This window comes from Coffea arabica, chromosome 2e (assembly GCF_036785885.1).
Source record: "Coffea arabica cultivar ET-39 chromosome 2e, Coffea Arabica ET-39 HiFi, whole genome shotgun sequence".
NCBI lineage: Eukaryota > Viridiplantae > Streptophyta > Magnoliopsida > Gentianales > Rubiaceae > Coffea > Coffea arabica.
Genome location: NC_092313.1, coordinates 1,260,635 through 1,280,184, shown reverse-complemented (window position 1 = coordinate 1,280,184; position 19,550 = coordinate 1,260,635). Strand labels below are relative to the sequence as shown.

The 19,550-nt window shown below is 39.4% G+C and overlaps 2 protein-coding genes across 2 annotated transcripts; one reads left to right on the top strand and one right to left on the bottom strand.

Moving 5' to 3' along the window:
* Window positions 1-8,053: 8,053 nt before the first annotated feature.
* LOC113729938 (probable pectinesterase/pectinesterase inhibitor 34) lies at window positions 8,054-12,531 on the top strand. Its single transcript, XM_027254286.2, has 3 exons — window positions 8,054-9,372; window positions 9,851-9,987; window positions 11,410-12,531. The coding sequence occupies exons 1-3, from the start codon at window positions 8,342-8,344 to the stop codon at window positions 12,105-12,107; spliced, it is 1,866 nt and encodes a 621-aa protein (XP_027110087.1). The 5' UTR covers window positions 8,054-8,341; the 3' UTR covers window positions 12,108-12,531.
* A 3,233-nt stretch (window positions 12,532-15,764) lies between these two features.
* Window positions 15,765-19,064, bottom strand: LOC140036489 (phosphatidylinositol 4-kinase gamma 3-like). Its single transcript, XM_072078016.1, has 3 exons — window positions 18,575-19,064; window positions 16,910-18,452; window positions 15,765-16,353 (listed from the first exon to the last, which is right to left on the bottom strand). Exons 2-3 carry the CDS (start codon window positions 18,296-18,298, stop codon window positions 15,958-15,960), a joined length of 1,785 nt encoding a protein of 594 aa, XP_071934117.1. The 5' UTR covers window positions 18,299-18,452; window positions 18,575-19,064; the 3' UTR covers window positions 15,765-15,957.
* Between the last annotated feature and the right edge of the window lie 486 nt (window positions 19,065-19,550).

Genomic DNA, 19,550 nt, shown 5'->3' with positions numbered 1-19,550 from the left:
TCAGCATGAGCATGGGCACAGTGAAAGATCAAATAAGGAACATGGACGGTGAAGAATGCCAATCAGATTTATTTAATTGGAGTATTTGCTTGTCGAGTGATAGAGTGGTTATTTTATTTGATTTATGGTTTTATCATTCAAATCATACATCAGTGGAAATCGTTTATCGTTAAGAGTCAATTTCTAATGTGAGTCCAAATCATTCAGGCCTAATTTTTTGATGGATCTAAATACCAATTCAACTTGTTGCACTTAGGCCGTAAGAATTTCTTTACGCGAGCCCAAAGAAGTCAGGCCGAATCATTCCTTTTCTTCTTTTTTTTTTTTCTAAGATAATAAAAAAGCATGGAAGGGTCCGAGTTCCGGGTGCACTCACTCTGTTTTTTTTTTATTTATTATTTTCAATACAGGAAATATTTCAATTTTGTCAGACTAGTTTCCCTGCGTCTACCCCTAAGGATACACAAGCGGTAGAAAGGTGATTCAAACACTCGATCTCATGACCTAACTAGATTGCTCCGAGACCATTCGAACCAACCTCGAGGGACGTGCATTCACTATGTTATAAATACCAAAATTTGTGTTAGTGGTGATGGCATTTCCAGACTTTTGTACCGAATGGACTCCCGAAATCGTATATCTGCTGTACTTTTGTTTAGCAAACCGGACTAGAAAGTACTCCAAAGAGATGCGGAAGTTTCATAAAATTGACTCGGCCGCATCAGGTGCCAGCAAGGAGGCAAGAATGATTTTAATTCAGCGCTGCTTTTGCCGGCTCTGCTCAATCTGGATAGAATATATATACATACATATTATAGAAGTAGACACATTTTTGCATGGACCACCCACCTTGATGATGGCGAATTCAATCGAAATTGATGAATCAACAACCATATGTGCTATGATATGCGTTGCAGTCTGGCAGATTGGCACATTTTTTAGTGATTAATTAGAATGGTAGGGACGCGAACGCGACCTGCGGAGCCATCCCAAATTTTAGCCACCGCTGCATTAAGTATTAACACAACACCCACCTGCAACTGCCGGCGCAAACCTCTCATGTTTTCCACCAGTTTCGTTCGTGCCAACAAAATCTCTTCCTGGCTGGCTGCATCATTATTATTATTGAGGGTGTTTACACTTTACACACACTACTCTACTGAGTAGTGTGTGTGTGTGTGTGTATCCGTAATCGTCCTCCCATCCCATGTGGTGGTGGTGGATGGTATGTCCGATCAATTGATTCGTATGCTATCACGAATCACGATTACAATTTAGCCATGCATCTTTATGGCCCATTAAGATTGTCTCTTTAAACAAAATTCATCATCTGGCTAAGGGTCCTGCGGACGGCATTCACTTTTCAAAGCTTGTCTCTTTGAAAAAAATTCATCATCTGGCATCTGGCTAAGCCCTGAGGGGGTCCTGTTTGACGGTATTCGCTTTATTATTATCTGATGATTATCAGCAGCTTCTTGACGTTGTGCATGTGGGCAATCAATTCGACTTATAACGATGGTTGTGTTGTGTTTCTCTTCTTTATTTTCACCGCGTTAATTTCGCGGAAATTTTTACTATAAACGGGATTGGGATCGGGAGATCAACAAAGTCCTCTAAAACTTGATTAGCACTTTAGAACGATGATGGTGGTTGTGTTGTGTTATATTGTTTGGATTAATTTTCTATACACCGACCGACAGTGTATACACTTTCATCATTGGATACACGACACATAATCCAAATTTGCATTTGAAACTTAAATTTTGCATATGTGTCATGAATCCAACCGTGATAGTACATATACACTGTCAATGTATATAAGATTTACCGTTCAGGCGTGCGGTAACAGCTATCGACTAGTAGTATAAATGAATAATTGCTTTGTATTGTGGAAACTGAAAAGGCTCCATTTTCTTCATGCTACCCACCCTTTACAGAAACGAGAGGCAAGTCGCCATCCAACAGAAATTCTGGGTCACTGATCAAAAAACGACGCCTGGCTTGTTTAGCAAAGTCCATTGGCTTGTCAAAAGCGATTAATTGCTTCAGTTAATCACCGGAATCATAATTATTATTACGTTAGATGTTGATTTCTTCCTTCCTTCACTCGTGATCATGACTCATTTGGGACCCCTAAAGAGCACCTTTTCCCCCCCTTTTAGGTTTCCTTTTCATGTTGTCAATTATACATGATTTGTGGATTGTGGTGAATGGAATACACATGATTCTTCTTAATCCAACTTAATATAGAGTAGATGATGTTCCCAAAATGGAAGTGAGTTCAGGGGCTTGTATCGTCATCAATAGTATAAATGTGGCAAATACGAATGAGAAGGAAAGTGAAGGTGAAATTAGGACCAGTTTATTCATGCTGGTTGGCATGTTAGATTTTCGCTTTTGAATTTTCCCTTTAATCGAACCCAAGTTTTCCTCCTTAAGCTGACCCCATAGGTTTTACATCTGCTCATCTGTCTACCGCTTCAATGCCAAATGGCCCAAATCAAATGGAGGAGATTCATGTGTACGATAGATTGTGAATATAAAATCAAAAGGCTGTGGTCAAGTCAACCCATGTGATTGGGTTGGGGCTATGTTTCTTTGGTGTCCCCATAACCATAACTGTGGAGATGTGCACATACTTGTTTGTTTAGAGTCGATAGACCACCTCAGTTCTAATTACCACAACCACAAAAGGAAGGGGAAAAAAAAAAAGAAGCCTTGGCCTTAATTTCTTCCATTTTGTTTTCTAGTTCATGTTTAGTCTTTTTTGCCTTTTTCATTTTCAGTACAATAATGAAACTGAGGGTTCTAACGAGGGCCGAGGAAGAACTTAGGATACAGAAGAGGTAATCGCCAATACTGTAATTATCATGGGCATGAAAGGGCTGTACACATACAATAGCATGTCTGTGATTGTTTTTTTTTTTTTTTTATAACTCACAAGTATTCGCATCCATTTTACAGTGTACGACTAATCCTGTTCGAGTCGGATCGGGTCCTTACAGAAGAAAGCTCTCCCAACATTGTCTTTTTCATTCTGATGGATTTCGAACCCGACATCTCATGATTAAGAGATGCAGACCCTTTCGCTTAAATCAAATGTAGGTGCATGTCTGTGACTATGAGAACGTAAGACGCTGAACCAGCGTCCGGTGATAATATAAAATGCTGGAAGGGTTTCTTTGTAGTGTTATACTCCCTCTGTCCCAAAAATTTCGTCGCACTTAGAAAACTGTGCCTTTTATGAATAGTTCCAGCATAGGTGAGTTGCTTACCGTTTTGTCCCTCGCCCAAGCTCTTCGTGTAAATGCAATCGGTTATGCCAATTCAAATTAAAGCCTAAACAACTTCTGGATGGTAGGACCAGAACTTTTGTTTTGTTTGCACATATCTTGTGCGTGCTTTGCACGCTGAGGTTTCAACCAAGTTTCTCATGGTTTTTCACTCCACGCACATATTCATATGGGCTTTTCAAACACATGAATACTGAACAAGTGGGCTCAAAGGGCACACATAACTTGATTATTGTGGGGACCAAAAAGGGTAAAAGAGTGAAAGTGAATGATAAGTCTTTACTATTTTTAGCAAGTGACAAATATTTTGGGACAGCCCAAAAAGGAAAGTATAACACTATCAATGGGACGGAGGGAGTATTAGATTTAGTCATGAATGCAGCTACAAAATATAATAATAGTAGGAATCTGAAAGCCGTCTCACGAGACATTAATCAAGCTTTGCATTTGTGGTAGGGATGAATTGGGAACGAAAGTGAGAGGTTGGAATTTCGATTCTTTCTATTTACACTATAGGAAAGAAAAGAAAAGAAGCTTAGCTTTGCGTTGGATATGAATTACCTACTGAATGGAGTAATAATAATGCAGCATCCTTGGACCTTAATAATGCATGCGTAGACCAGTTTGTGGCAGTGGGGACAGTCGATGTGCTGTTAAATGTCATCACAATTGTGTTTGTCAGCAATTCTCTCTCAGTCTGCATTCGCCAGCTCAGTTAATAACTTTACAGTAAGTTTTGTAGATTACAATTTATCCAAACTTCGCCTTGGATGTGATATTCTTGACTTGACTACTTGCATTAAGGCCGGTAACTTTTTTTTTTCTCGGATAAAAATCAAATTATTCAATGCGATCTATGATTAGGCGGATAACTAATACCCGTATCATTTTGAGCAATGCCCAGACTCCAAAAGCTAGCCATCACTAGCTATTAGCGACCATCTTAGATGATAATCAAAAATTTTCAAACATCAGCAGTTTACGCGATTTACTTGGGCTGTCAAATTTACTTTGTTATAAATTTTCATATCTTTTTTTTTTTTTTTTTGAGGGAAAACATCAATACTTTCATTCATTTAAATCAGCAGATACAACTGTAACTAAAAAGTAGAAAAAAAAAATTATCCCGCCGTACAAATGTTCGCAATAATATTCTATTTAAAACAAGTCATACTGTCGAGTTTAGTGGCAAGAGCTTACCCTAGATATCAAAATAGTTTATAATAATATTGAAAATTTGTTTTGTAAATAAAATTTTTGAAAATTTTAAAAGACGAAGCAACAAACGGTGATCTCAAGATTGAAGGGCAAATTCGTAATATGAACTTAAAACTATTAAAACAGAGAATCAGAATATGCATAAGATTTATTAAAATTCGTAGAAGATTAATAATAAGTTTTTTGAAGTTCACGGGGCTGCTACGCTTCCGGTGCCCATTGACGTCGCCCCAGCTCATATGCATGTTGATGTTACTACTAAAAAAAAGAAGTAAAGAGCATTTGATAGCAATGGGTGTGTTTGGATCATTTGATAGCATTTGGGTGTGTTTGGATAGGAATTAGTACTCTGAAAGCATTTGATAGGATATAATATAAGGACAAATGGTAATATTCACAAGTCACAACTGCATAAGGGGTGGATCACACCCCCAAACCCCCCCCCCCCCCCCAACCCAGAATCACACACACAAATGGAAAAAAAAAAAAAAAACCCTCTTTTACTTTCTAGAGAAATTGATTGTGGGATGGCAGAAATGACGCACAATCATCGCTAGCACGATTCAGCACTCACTATTTGGTGGTCTAAGATGAGAAAATTGCAAATTTGTATGGTTTGGAAGTGCATGATAAAGTAAGGTCGCCTTTAATATAAGAACTCAACCAGAAGTATCATTAAAGGCAATTTATTGTTGAAATGGAAAGATATGTTGATAAAATAAAGCATGGGAACGAGAGGAATCTTGTTTGGAATCCGAATCCATCCGTTATCCACTGCCTGTAACATGAATAATAACGAACCAACCATCCAATCTGCCAATTTGCATACAATGGAAATTGCATGTGAGTACTAAATACACGTCAGTCAGTCAACCAGTAAAGAGAGGGTTTTGATATCTCATTTTTTTTCGAATAATATTTTGTTTGTACTATAAATATATTTTTCATCTCACCCTTTTATATTTTTAATTATTTTTTATCTCACATATATCACATCACAAAAAAATGTTAGAGTAATTATTTCAAATAATACTCTATCCAAACAAACTGGTACCATCCCTGTTTGGATTGTTATTTTCTGCCGAAAAATTATATCGTTTTCCGTGATTACATTTCCCTATTACCTTTTTCCCTCACATACATCAAATCGCAACAATAATTTTCCATGAAAAATACAATCCAAACGGAGAAGTCAGTATGCTATGAAGTTCCTTACCGTTGAAGCCACCTCTCTTGAGGCATGAAAAATTGTGAAGCCTCTCCTAAAAAGTATTATATTACGGTAACAATTGGTGATATAAGTAGAAAATGTCTAGTAAATATTCTATATTGCTCCTATTTGATTTGTAAAAGTATTATTGAATAATAAAAGAAGTCGAATATCACCACTACGCGATAGGTCAGAAAAATTTGATTTATATTTTGAATTCATCCCAATTTTGGTGTTTCGACTATATTTTTTCGGTTAAGTAATTTGTAAATTACAAATCCATCACTATTGGTTGGTTGAATCTTTGTAGAATTGAGCACGAATACGATATAATATACTAGATGAGATGATATTAGAGCTTTTGGATAAAGAAGCTTTTAGCAAGAAAGGGTGTCTATTTTGCTCTTTTAAACTCATTGTTCGTTTAGCATTTTGTAGAGTTTGCAAATGCCATTATAATGCTTCGACAATACCAAGGGGTAAGTGTAATTTCTTAAACTTTAAGGAGGTGACCGCAATCATCATATTTTTCAGGAAAGGTTTCTGAAATTATCCCTGGTATCAAAGTGAAGTACATTTAATTGGAATAAGAGTAATCAAATCCCATTCGTAAACCATATACTACAGTTGGAAATCAATCAAATTTCATGCTATAAAGGAATAAAGGAGTCCGAGATTTGCTTGTATATATTGCTTCCTTAATTCCGTTTCTTCCTTTCTCTGTCATCCCCAACTGATGAAAAATCAAATGCATAACTTGATGAAGTGCATGCGATTTCCTAGAATTTGACTATTGTGAAACTGGGCCCGAGATTTTGAAATTCATTTGCTCTTTGTCTGAGAACGATGGATAGCTGTGTACAAATTCTAGCCAAAATTGATTTTCTCTAACCCGCCTCTGTTAAATGCAACAAACCTCTTGTTTAGTCCAAAATTCCAACAATTAGCTCTAGTTTATAGAACTGGATTGCCTACAGATTCCAACATTTAAGCCGCACATGCACCCTAATTTAGGCCCTATTTGGCAAGTGAGTTTTTTGGATGTTTGTTTAAAATTTTATTATAACTTACTTTAGAAGTTGTAGAATTTTTTTTAAAAAATGTGTAAATTTTTTGATATTTTAAAGTGTATAGTTTAAAAACTTTGAAAATTTTTTTGAGGTTATTGTAGCTAAATTTATTAAAAAACTTGTAGCAGACAAATATAGCAAAAAACTTACTTGTCAAACAAGACCTTAGATTGGCACTCACTTAAAAAGGTAGACACCATAATTCATCACCTTAGTTTGGCACTAAAAAGGCATAATTCATCACCTTCTCCGCCAAACAAGACCTTAGTTTGGCACTAAAAAGGGTAGACACCATAATTCATCACTTTCTCCATTTTTTTTTTTTTTTTTTTTTTTTGCCCTTTTCGACCCTTGTGACAACGCTACGCGAGCTAAAGTTACGAAATTTCGATCTACCTGTGCTAGGATTGGCAGCAAGGACAAGGCTAGTTTAAAATACGGGAAGAGGAGTATTTTAAAATAGCTTACTTTACAGTAACAAAGAATATATTCTATTCTCTCGGTGGGACGGTGAGAAAAAGGAATGAAACCTCAGGCCTAAAGTTGAGGGACCAAGAGAGTCAAGGGTTAAGGTAGAGGAATAAACCACCGTTAGTTAACAATTCATTCTTCCTTCCGACATTACATACTACTCTTTCTTTCTGTATTTTTTTCATTCGGGCGACAGTAAAATAATAACAATAATAATAATATAATACATACTCCCTGCTAACAAAGGAAACGAAAACAACAGCAGAGACAGCAGGTTTGTTTGGACAAAGAAAATTTGTAAGATTTATTTCAGATTTTGTTTTGCTTGCATCATACACACAATTTCCAATCACCTTTTTATCTCACATACATCACATCACAAGAAGTACTACAGTAACTGGATCAAATAAATCATCCAAATAAATTCTTATCCAAACAAACTCATGTCAATAATATGAAAAAGTTTTGAAGAAAGCAGAAAACAGCACAGAACAAGCAAGTCAATAACAACACGTCCCCCTCAGACCTCTCCTTTCCTTCTCAATCCACAGCCCACTCTCCAGTGTAATAACTAATAAGCGAGCGGGCAAGGCAGCAGTGTGGCGGAGGAAGTAGAAGCCAGCTAATGCCCCCCTCGACATCGACCTTACACCAAACTCTCTCTCTCTCTCGCACACACACACTCACAACACGCACTAACTCTCATATACCAACTACTATTATTAGTTTATTACCAACAGCATAAGTATGTATAGGGATTACGATAATTAATACTAGTATGCTACTTAACAAAATATATTCAACTGCCCAAACTGGGATGCGGGAAAATATATAAAGCCTGCCACCCTCTTACTATCAGTTATCTCCCCCCACGCCTCTCCAAGTCTCTAGTCTTAATATATAGCTGCTTTTCTTCCTTCCACTTGAATACATTCCATTCATTTTGCCTCCAATCCATCGCATAATTTGCATTTTGCTGTCCACGAGTTCTGCATCTTTGAGTGAGTGACTTAATAATTGTGTTTATATAATCAGCAGCCAAAATTGTAGTAGTAATATAATACGAGCAAAAAGCAGGCATGGGCTACGGCAGGCTCGTTTCGGAGCCCGCAGGCTCCTCCAGCCGCCAAATGCTCCCCGACCCGTCGGACCAACCCACCACTTCCACTCCCCGGAAAAGCAAACTCAAGCCCCTCATCATACTGGCCGCCATTCTCATCGTGGCCTCAGCCATTTCGGCTGCGGTGGTTGTCGCCCTCCGAAACAAAGCCTCCAGCCATGCCGCCCTCCACCGCAAGCCTTCCAGAGCCATCTCTCGCACCTGCAGCAAAACCCGCTACCCGGCTCTCTGCGTTGACTCCCTCCTCGACTTCCCCGGCGCGCTCACCGCCTCCGACAAGGACCTCGTCCACATTACCGTCAACATGACGCTCCAGCGCTTGGGGAAGGCGCTCTACGACGTCTCCGACATCGGCTACGTGGCCATGGACGTGGGCTCCCGCTCCGCCTACGACGACTGCCTGGAGCTCTTGGCGGACTCCGTGGACCTGCTCGCCCGCTCCCTCACCACCATGTCACCCGCCTCAACCGAAGGAGAAGGTGACGGCTCAGGCTCCTCATCCTCATCCTCATCCTCCTACGTGGGGTCCACACAAGACGTGCTGACGTGGCTGAGCGCAGCTCTGACCAACCAGGACACGTGCACGGAGGGCTTTGGGGAAGTCGGAGGAGGGAGCGTGAAGGATCAGATGTCGGAGAAGCTGAAGGACCTGACGGAACTGGTGAGCAACTGCCTGGCGATATACTCGGCGGCGGGGGGAGACGGTGATGATTTCTCAGGGATTCCGATAGGGAACAAGCGTCGGAGGTTGATGGGCGATGATGAGGAAGGTTATGGTGGTAACTATAAACAGCAGGAGGAGGAGGAGGAGTTTCCGAAATGGTTATCAAGGAAGGACCGAAGGTTGTTGCAGGTGCCGGCGACGTCGATTCAAGCGGATATAATAGTGTCGAAAGACGGGAACGGAACGGTGAAAACAGTGGGGGAGGCGATCAAGAAGGCGCCAGAGCACAGCACTCGCCGGATCATTATCTACGTCAAGGCAGGAAAGTAAGTTCGTTCACTTTCAAGTTTCACTTTCACGTGGGATGAGATCTACTCTCACAAATGCCCTTTTCTTTCTTTTTTTTTTTTTCTTTTTTCAGTAAGTAGTGTAACCTTTTCACCCACTTTATAGTTGCTGCCTTTTTTTTTTCTCTCTTTGGTGATTAAGACTATGGTTGCCATCAATTGGCTATTTGTTGCTGGCACCGTCACACGCTGAATAGTGCTCTATTACTCTCTTTTTTTAAAAAAAAAAAAATTGTAAAAAAACATTTAAAAAACAATTTACACGCTGGCAGTAGTGGATAGTCATCTTTTGGTCTTCCAAGTTGTGGATTGTCATCTTGACTTTGTGCTCAATCATCATTTGCTGCAAAGAGTGGCGGGAAATTGTGGCACCACCACCGACAAGATTTAATATTAATTGTATACGTTTGTGAGAAAAATTTTTTTTTTTTTGGGGTGGTGGATTGTCATCTTTCAGGTACGAGGAGGATAATCTGAAAGTTGGAAGGAAGAAGACGAATTTGATGTTCATAGGGGATGGAAAAGGCAAAACGGTGATTTCAGGCGGAAAGAGCATTTTCGATAAAGTCACCACATTCCACACCGCGTCTTTCGGTATGTAAAAACCCGCTCTATTCCCTTTTTAAACTCATTTGTTTTCTTCCCCGTTAAACCAACATCCTTTTGTTTTGTGTTCTTTCATATTTTTTTTCTCTTATAAGCTGTAGTAATTAGTACGTAGTAAAAGGCGTCTTTGGCTTGCTTTATATTATTATATACATACACATATATATATATATATATACACACACATTGAGGGTGTTGGTGTTGGTGTTGGTGTTGGTGTTGGTGTTGGTGTTGGTGGTGGGGGTACAAATTTGAAGCGCTTATTTAGTAGCAGTAGCTTAGAATCAAACTTTTGTGGGTGGCGGAAAACAAAAAGGGGGCATCAGATACCCCGGGCACAGCGGCATGGCCAATGTCCCAAATGGAAGAAGAAGGAAACGATGCACGTGTCCTCTCTCTCTCTCTTTTTCTTTTTTCTTTTTCTTTTTTTTTTTCAATTTAAGGTCGCTTTTTTAACTTTTGTTTGTGTGGCTGCAAACGGGAAACCTCACGTTCTTTGCCCGTAGAATCGGGCCGATACCGTTTACGCTTGTTTATAGCTTAGCTCATGCATTATTGTATGACAAAATCACCCCCGACGAAAGATTTGTAGTCAACATCTTGACCCTTGTCTTGGACATTTCCGTGTAATATAAATATACATAATAGAATTACAGGATACAACAGTAATAATTATTGGGTAAGGAATCCTGCTTTCTATCTCTCTCTCTCTCATTTAATTCTAAAATTCCATTGCTCTTAAAGCTATGACGAGAAATCTCACACAAAAAAAAAAAGAAGCTATGATGAGAAATGACAACAGGACACATATGCATGATCTTACTTCTGTCAAATTTGATTGGCGCGTACTAGTTGCAAGTATTGCTTCGTTTACTTGTGCGTGCATTTGTCTCGTGTTATTTATTAGTAGACGTTAAGTGGAGGAGGAGGAGGAGGAGGAGGAGAGTTTTTGAGTTTTTGGCTTCTCTTCTTTTCCATCTTCAACGTTGTCTACTTGGAATTACTTCACACTTGTCTGGCACTAGAATATGAGGATAGTGATGTGACCATAAATAAGTTGGTGGCCTCAATAATTATTATTATTGGAGTTGTGGGGCATATCCCATACTCTGTTACTATAACAGTATGATAGTTATGGACATCAATCGTCAACTTACGCGTGTTTGCATCATTGAATTGTGTAGACATTCAAGTAGTTATGCGTACTCTCTTCTTGTGAGAGAGTACCTTCTTGTCCTACCTACGTACTTCAGTTTTGGTAAAAGATTCCAATTATTTTCCACCCTGTACTAGTACTACATCTCTCTTCCTTGTCCTGCTTCCAAGGAAGTTCCAACTTTCTTTCTATAGTGCAATGCAAATTTATTCGTTACTCTATCTATCTTTAATATTGTCTGCTGCTGCGCACAGCGGCTACTGGTGCTGGCTTTATTGCAAGAGACATGACCTTTGAGAACTGGGCTGGTCCAAGTAAGCATCAGGCTGTAGCTCTTCGAGTGGGCGCCGATCATGCTGTGGTCTACCGGTGCAGCATCGTCGGCTACCAAGACACCCTCTACGTCCACTCGCAGCGTCAATTTTTCCGAGAATGCGACGTCTATGGGACAGTGGACTTCATATTTGGTAATGCCGCGGTTGTGTTCCAGAACTGCACTCTAAATGCTCGCAAGCCGATGAACCTCCAGAAAAACACCGTCACTGCCCAAAACAGAAAAGACCCTAATCAAAACACCGGGATTTCTGTTCATGCATGCAGAATCCTGGCGACGCCTGATCTTGAGGCATCAAAAGGCAGCTTCCAGACGTACCTAGGCCGCCCATGGAAACTCTACTCGCGAACGGTGTTCATGCTATCCTACATGGGCGACCATATTCACCCGAGGGGATTTCTGGAATGGAACGCAACGTTCGCTCTCGACACTCTGTACTATGGCGAGTACATGAACTACGGACCGGGAGCAGCCCTTGGACAGCGAGTAAAGTGGCCGGGCTATCGAGTGATCACCACGCCGGCAGAGGCCAGCAAGTTCACAGTTGCACAGTTCATCTTTGGATCGTCGTGGCTACCCTCAACCGGTGTTGCTTTTATGGCCGGCCTATCAACTTAAAAGAGGATGCCAGTTACTGTACGTTTTTACTCCAATCATTGGAAGAATCGAAGGATTGTGGCGTCTTCCTATATATTTTATGTGGTCGGTTCCCTACCCACTCTACTACTATTTTTTTTTTTTTCCGTTATGACTAATAAAGTAAATCGAGTTCCGTATGGCTCAAGATGGATAGGTTTTAGGTTAAATTAATTAAAATAACTGTTCAAAATTTATTTATCATTTGTATGTTACTTATTATTGTATACTGGTACTGAATGTAATTCTCAAAACCCCACTAAGTGTGTGAAAAAATAAATGCAAAAAGATTACAAGAGCAAAAAGGGGATTCATTCATTCAGCTGTGTAATTTTCATGACTGCTACTACTGAATCCGCTGTATTACATTATATTACTATATAGTACTCCCGCCCTTTTCTTATAACTGACGTTTAAGAAATTTGCTCTAGTGTACTTTTATCTGTCATTTTATTATCTCCATACAGCATTAATTACTTTTTCACAATTTTACCCTTTTATCTCTCTGGTATTAATACACTCTCATGCATTGCTTTTGACCTGGTAAAATAGCACCATTTAGTACTATAGTGAGAGAAAATATGGGTGAATTGGACAATTAATGAGGGTACAAAAGGAAAGTAGTGTACAGATTTAAGCATTGAAAAACTTTTCTTAATTAGTGTGCAAAATCTTAAACTTCAGTTATAAAAAAAGGGAGGGAGTAATAAATATGCCTTAGGTTCTCTCTTCCAAGAGACAGAAGAGACGGGACGGTGATGCTGACTTAGAAACAGTAGTGCTGATGCTGATGCCTGTGTCGGCGGCATTGGATCCCAAAAAGTAAATGCTTAAAACCAATTACAGGTGGGCAAGTCCTGGTTGAAATTAAAAGTTTTCTCTCTCCAACTCGACCTTTTTTTTTTTTTTTTTGACATGGTTCATCCGACAATTACGTCAACTTCAGTTGAAAAATGAGTGATAAAACCACAAATCAATTTTGGTTTATGGGTAAAAGCGCTCACACTGCGCATGTCTGTGTCTGTCTGATCCGATTTGAAACAGCTATTTCCACTCGAACTATTGCACAAAGCTAATGGTGATTTTGGGCTACAAAATGAAAGGCGCATTTAAAAATATTATCCATTCTCACAAAGGCTCTTTCCTCTCCGAGCTTAAGCGAAGTCTCATTTGGCTTTGTTGTAACGGAGGAAATAATTTTTTTTTTCATTTTTGTTAAGAGTGACGTAGATCCGCAGAAGAAAGAATAGGTATCCAAAAAAAAAAATTCCATCTAACGAGAGTCCCATAAACACTATTAGAATGTATTTCAAGTGTTAGATTTTTAAAAATATAAAATTAATTAAAAAATCATATAAATATAAGAGGATTAATTAAAGGAAAATTTGTCAAATTGGTCCCTAACATTTATCAAAAATACTTTTTTAGTCCCTAACATATAAAATCAGCCAAAATTGTCCTTCACATTTAAATTGTGATCCAATTTGGTCATAATGCTCGTTTTTGCTCCTTTCTCCGGCTAAAAATAGCACGCCCCTTTCACGTGGTCATATTTTCAAAGGCAAAATTGGAAAACACAAATCCCAGATCCACTGGGGACGATCCCTGACCTCACGATCTTTATCTTGCTTCGACTCTCTAAGGACAGGTTCACCACAACGGTGACTGAGTTCACCTGAACAGAAGCATATTTGAAGGTGATCAGAGGCCGGAGAGTCGAGAGTAGACACGCAGTGTAGAGATTCACTCGGGATTCCTCCTGGGTCCGGGTTAGTTTCCGGAGGGAAAACAGAGCCTCCTCTTGCTCGAACACTTAAGAGCTCCGGAGCTTGGTCATGAACTTGTCTTCTTCGAGGGAGCTAGAGTGACACAAGGACTCAATATCTGAGGAGGACGAAGAAGAGCAGCAACAATAAGGGCGGGTGGTTAAAGGTAGAGGAGTGGTGGGCCTGTTGATGACAGTGGCGGCCGTCACAGATTCCTTGGAGCTGGCGGAAACTTGACTAGGCGTCCGAGTCAGCTCGGTTTCTTGGGAAGAGAACTTTGATAACTGATGATTAGGCTTTTGTTGGGAACGGGAAGCGAGCAACAAGGTACGAAATGAGGTTATGAGCGGAGCAAAAATCGAAGGGTTTGGGAGGAGGGGTAAAGAGAGTAAAATGGTACCAGCTGAGAACAGCGGACTTGAGAGCGAGGTTAGGGATGAGGGTGGAGAAATCGGGTACAAAGCTGTCGGGGAGGGTGGGCCTGAAGTTGAGGGACTCGCAGGCATTGATGCACTTACGCTCGAAGGAGTGGCCGGAGGAGACAACAACGGGGTCAACCATGAGGGAGCCGGGATGGGGCAGACGAATTCCGGAGGAGGCTGGATTTTTTGCTTTGGGGATTTTTCAAAGTGGATTTTCCACTTGGGTAGCTGCTTCTGCTTGACGCCACTGCCCATCTCCCTTTTCCATTGCTGTTTTGATCCTGAAAAGGTTTTCATATGTGAGGGATATTACGGATCGATTGGGAGATTTCAAATTGGGTAGGTATTGCCGATGATGATAATGATGATAGCAGTAATCTTATCAACTTTGAAAGAGGAATTGAATTGCTGATTACAATTGGGGACATGATGATGATAAGATTCTGCTGCTAGCTGATGAATCTCTCTCTCTGTTTGTCTCTCTCGGTGCACAAATTGCTACACAGTGTAACGGACTAGCTAGTTGAGTAAAGCTTTTGTTTTCCAATTTTACCCTTGAAAATATGACCACGTGAGAAGGACGTGCTATTTTTAGCCGGAGAAAAGAGTAAAAAAGAGCATTAGGACCAAATTGGATCACAATTTAAATGTGAAAGACAATTTTGGTTGATTTTATATGTTGGGGACTAAAAAAGTGTTTTTGATAAATGTTAGGGACCAATTTAACAAATTTTCCTTAATTAAATATATCCGATTGAATTAACTGTTTTTGAGAATGTTTTTGAAAAATGTTACTATAACGGAGTTTTTATAGTATATTTTAAGATATTTTTAGAAAATATTTTGAAATATTTAAGAGTAGAAGAATTTTTAGAATATTTTTTAAATATTAAAAAAAATTTAAACTACTTTTTAAAATACCTTTTAAAGTATTTTTAAAAATTTTTAATAATATTTAAAAAACTAATTTTTGAAAAATTCTCGAATTTTAAAATTTTAGTAATATTTAAAAAACTCTTGAATTCAAACAGAGCCATATAAAAAAAAAATAATTATTAGTATGCTTATATATATATATATATATATATATATATAAAATAGGTTGACTGAAATGTAGATATGTTAACAAATACTCATAGAACATCCATTCAAAAAGGCCCCAAAAATTTTTGAAAATTCAAATGGGATTATCCTTCATGGTAATTAGATTCCTTCGTGACCAACAAATACCAGCTAAATTGGTAGAATCCTCTCAGGACACAGAATCAGAGAAAACAAAGGCACCTGAGGAGAAACTAACGGTAGACTTTCCTCCTCTTTTCCGTCAATACCGACGCATACATGCAGGTGTCTGTGTGTGAAGAGAGAGAGCTCGTCAAGGGGAAAAACGCAAAAGAACAAAACTAGAGATAAACACGAAGAAAGAACAGAGATTTGACGAGACCATGGTATCAGGTAACACTTTTACGAGGAAAGCGATGCTTTCAATTCTCAGTTTCAACAGTCATAATGCTCAAAAGAGCGGAGTTAAGCGCAACAAAGTCATAGGGTCGCGATGTAGGACTACCCAGGAGGGATAGAGATTAAGCAACATCCTTGGCCGTCCATCCTCCATCCGACCAGTCACAATATTCTACGTACATTCTACCTACCTACATATTTACTTGCAGACATGGCATCAAGGTAACGATCCATGATCAATGACACCGACTCGAGGAATGCAGCATCGCTCATTCCAGGAAGCACAGCTTCTTGTGCTTCTCGGACAATTTGCTCAATAACCGATTTCTTCTTCAGTGTTTCCCTGCACATGATGTTTCCAATTTGAAATGCATTAAGCCCTCTCCCTGCACCTTTTTTCAAGAGCATGGTGGAGATGCGAAGGATGCGCGCGCAATCAAATGGAAGTTCCCATCCATGCAGCCTCAAAAGTTCAATATCTTTCTCAGCGTCGAGCGAGTTTATGTAGGCAATTATCTCTGGCGAAAACGGTTGGCGTGCTTGAGGCCAATTAAGCCAATCAAAGGTGCAGTCTTTGAACTGCAGCAAGGAAACAAGAAGAAAAAAAGCAAACCAATGGAAGAACAATACAACAAATCAGAAAGAAGAAACACAGGATGGGAAAGAAATAAACCTCAAAACAATGGCAATGATCAAGGTAATCTAAAATCCTCACGAATGGAAATCTCACTATTGGTCGTTGCCGTACCCATAAAAGTACGATGCAAAATATACTAGACTTCTTTCAAATGAACTTTTGTCCTAAAGCTACCCGCTTTAAGTATCTCTGCACAAAAAAACTAGGCACCTTTCTCAGGAAACTACTTGTTACCAGAGTGTAACATCAAAATCTGACACTTATATGTTTTGGAACAGGATGTAGCCTCGGATTTAATTTCCAAATTAACTTGTTTTACACAGGCATCGGGACACCATCATTAACCTCAAATGCTCATGATAGTACAGAACATGACACTTTCTAGGTGAATTAACTCCCAAGGCACCCAATGTAACCCCTGCCTTTAGTGTTCTTAAAATTTCAAATGGTTACAATAAGTTCAATCAAGTCGTCATGTAGAAAGTTCGATGTGCTTACATTTTCAGGCAAGCAGTAGCCATGATCAATTGGAATGAGGTTAATCCGACCTTCTTCGGAATCTTTGCAAACCAAGATGTTGCCAGCATGCCTGTCTGCATTTGCTAACCTAATATCCAGAACACAAATCTTGTGTACTTCATCCACAGGATAATTACGGGGCCCCATGTCCTCACAACTGCCGCAGTTCTCCATGAACAATTGGAGTGATCCAACCTTAGTATTCTTATAGGATGGGTGAAAGCCCTCAGAATAATTGAATGCTTCATGTTGACACTTGACAATCACAGTTGGGGGAACGCCAGCAAAGCCTTTCTCATTCTTAAGATACGAGCACTGTCCACCCTTTGGATGATCCAAGATGTATGCTGCAACTTCCCTTACAGCCCCTTCACCAACTCGTGTCCCTTTTTTCAACCCTTCACCATTGACGGACAAGGGAACCCCTCTAGGGTTGTTTACAGCCATGGGTTCCTCATCAACTGGCTTAAATACAGAAATATACTTCTGACCAGATGAATCTTGCATGAAATAAACACCCCCTGACCCCTCAGACGACATAATCGGTGGATTACCCTTCTCCAGTCCATGGTAAGTGGCATCAACAAGTTGCTTAATCACAGATGATAGCCTAATATTTGGATTGACTACTAGTGGTTCCAAAAAGAATTCTTTCTCCAAAGGCCTTATGGCAGCAACTGGAAGTTTCTCAACTAATGATTCCACCTCAGAACTTCTCTCATCTACTGAGTCAGCCCTCCTACTCTTATCTACTTCTGATGCAACAATCGAGACTTCAAAATCTTTTCCAACAGGCTTAGCTCTAACTTTTGCTGACTTACGGACAAGCAAGTGTATTACTGCTTCATTGGTCTTACAAATATCATCAATGAGCCTCTGATCTTCTAGTTCCTCACCATCACATACTAACTCCTGATCCTTGAGATCGAGAAATTCATTCCCGCTTCTAGCAATCTGCTGTTTCACATAGCCCACATTTCTCTTTCGTCCAACATGGAACTCAAACTCTTTCCCACAAACAGTTCTAACAGTAATCGCCTGGAGATCTGATAGCCTAAGGACCAAATGCAACACATTCCCATCAGTGACCCCATAGTCCTGAACACGGGAATTATTCCGCGATAATTCTTTCCCATCAAAAACAAGTTTCTGATTCTTCACAAAAAATCCCTTACGGTTCTGTATCCTGAGCTTTACAGAAGCAATAGAATCAGACCCCATTACCTGCATAGGTATCACAGACCCTCCAATTGCAAGGAAAATTACGATGGATTCATTTGAAAAAGCCCCATTTCTACCCAAGACATGACCAGGAAAGTTCCAATAATCTTCATAAACAGGAGTAAGAGCCACACTGGCAATCGACATTGCAGCTCCAATAGATAATCCTCCCCTGTATATCAAGCGGTAAAGTTCTCAATTTTTTAAGAGCCCACCACAACAATCACGAAGTTTGGTTCTTCAACAGCCTAATTAGTCAACCACTTGACAAAACCATACAACACGCTAAAATTCCAGAAACCTATCAATCCACAAACAACAATTTATCACGTCAGAACCAAGAACCCAAGAATATTCACAAATCAAGAACCCAAAATTTAGCCTGAAGGGACCGAGTACAAGGAAATGAGGCAGAACCCTTACATCGATAGTAGTAAACAAAGCACAAGGATTTGTAATATTGTGGTGCTATGACCTGAAACTCAATTGCACCGCCCTTCAACACATTCTCAACCTGCAAGATACACCATCACCAAAAGCAAAAGCTTTTTCCACTAAGAAGGCAGAAAGTTTTTGCCTTTTCAGGATTCCCGGGTACCAATTATGGTCTAAACAAGAAAAACCAACCGAAGTTAAACGTGGTACATCTTGACTTCAACAATGTCTAATAGGGCAGGAAAAAATTTGAACTTCTTATCGGGAAGAGGCAAAAGGAAAGTTCAAAGGTGAGCGTGGCAAATTGCAGAACAAATTGTAATTAAAATTGAAGGGAAATTATCAAAGGATCTATCCAAAACCCATAATATTTTCTTCTCCAATATCCATGATCACCTCCTGCATTTTTTTTTTTTTTTGGTTCAAGAGGATTTTTTTTCCCCCCGTTTCTTGCTCTGCACTTACTTTGCAGGAGGAGATTTTTTTACCGGGGGCACAGACAGGGAGTGTAATGAGTGAAAATTTTTACTACCATTTGCATTGGGGGCTAATTTGGATTAACCAGCACAGCTGGGTGGATGTAGCCATAGTGTTGCTGGAGGCCCCACGGAAATGATGGCACGTAAGCACTTTCACCGCAAGTATCGGGGGACCTTACTACCATGTTCTAGAACTTTGCATAGATTTGAAAAGAGGTTAAAAAATAATTAAAAAAAAAGTTCTTCCTCTTTTTATTTTTTTGTTTTCTTTAAGGGATAATATCAGAGACCTCCCTTGAGCTTTATCCTAATATCACTTTGCGCCCTTGAAATTTTAAAAATAATCACTTACCTCCCCTAATAATTGCAAAAGACTATACTAACCCTCAATTAATATATAATTCACATATCAAATAAATGGAGGTCAAAATTAAATAAAAAAGAAACAAATGTCACTTTTTTCTTTTTCTATTTCCTCCAATTTT

What these genes read in the sequence shown, in the direction of transcription:
- LOC113729938 (XM_027254286.2), top strand. Translation starts at nt 8,342, where the DNA reads ATGGGCTACGGCAGGCTCGTTTCGGAGCCCGCAGGCTCCTCCAGCCGC. An exon ending in ATCTACGTCAAGGCAGGAAA is followed by an intron (nt 9,373 to 9,850) that starts GTAAGTTCGTTC and finishes GTCATCTTTCAG; the next exon opens with GTACGAGGAGGATAATCTGA. An exon ending in ATTCCACACCGCGTCTTTCG is followed by an intron (nt 9,988 to 11,409) that starts GTATGTAAAAAC and finishes TGCTGCGCACAG; the next exon opens with CGGCTACTGGTGCTGGCTTT.
- LOC140036489 (XM_072078016.1), bottom strand. Translation starts at nt 18,298, where the DNA reads ATGTCGATTGCCAGTGTGGCTCTTACTCCTGTTTATGAAGATTATTGG. An exon ending in GCTACTGCTTGCCTGAAAAT is followed by an intron (nt 16,354 to 16,909) that starts GTAAGCACATCG and finishes TCCTTGCTGCAG; the next exon opens with TTCAAAGACTGCACCTTTGA.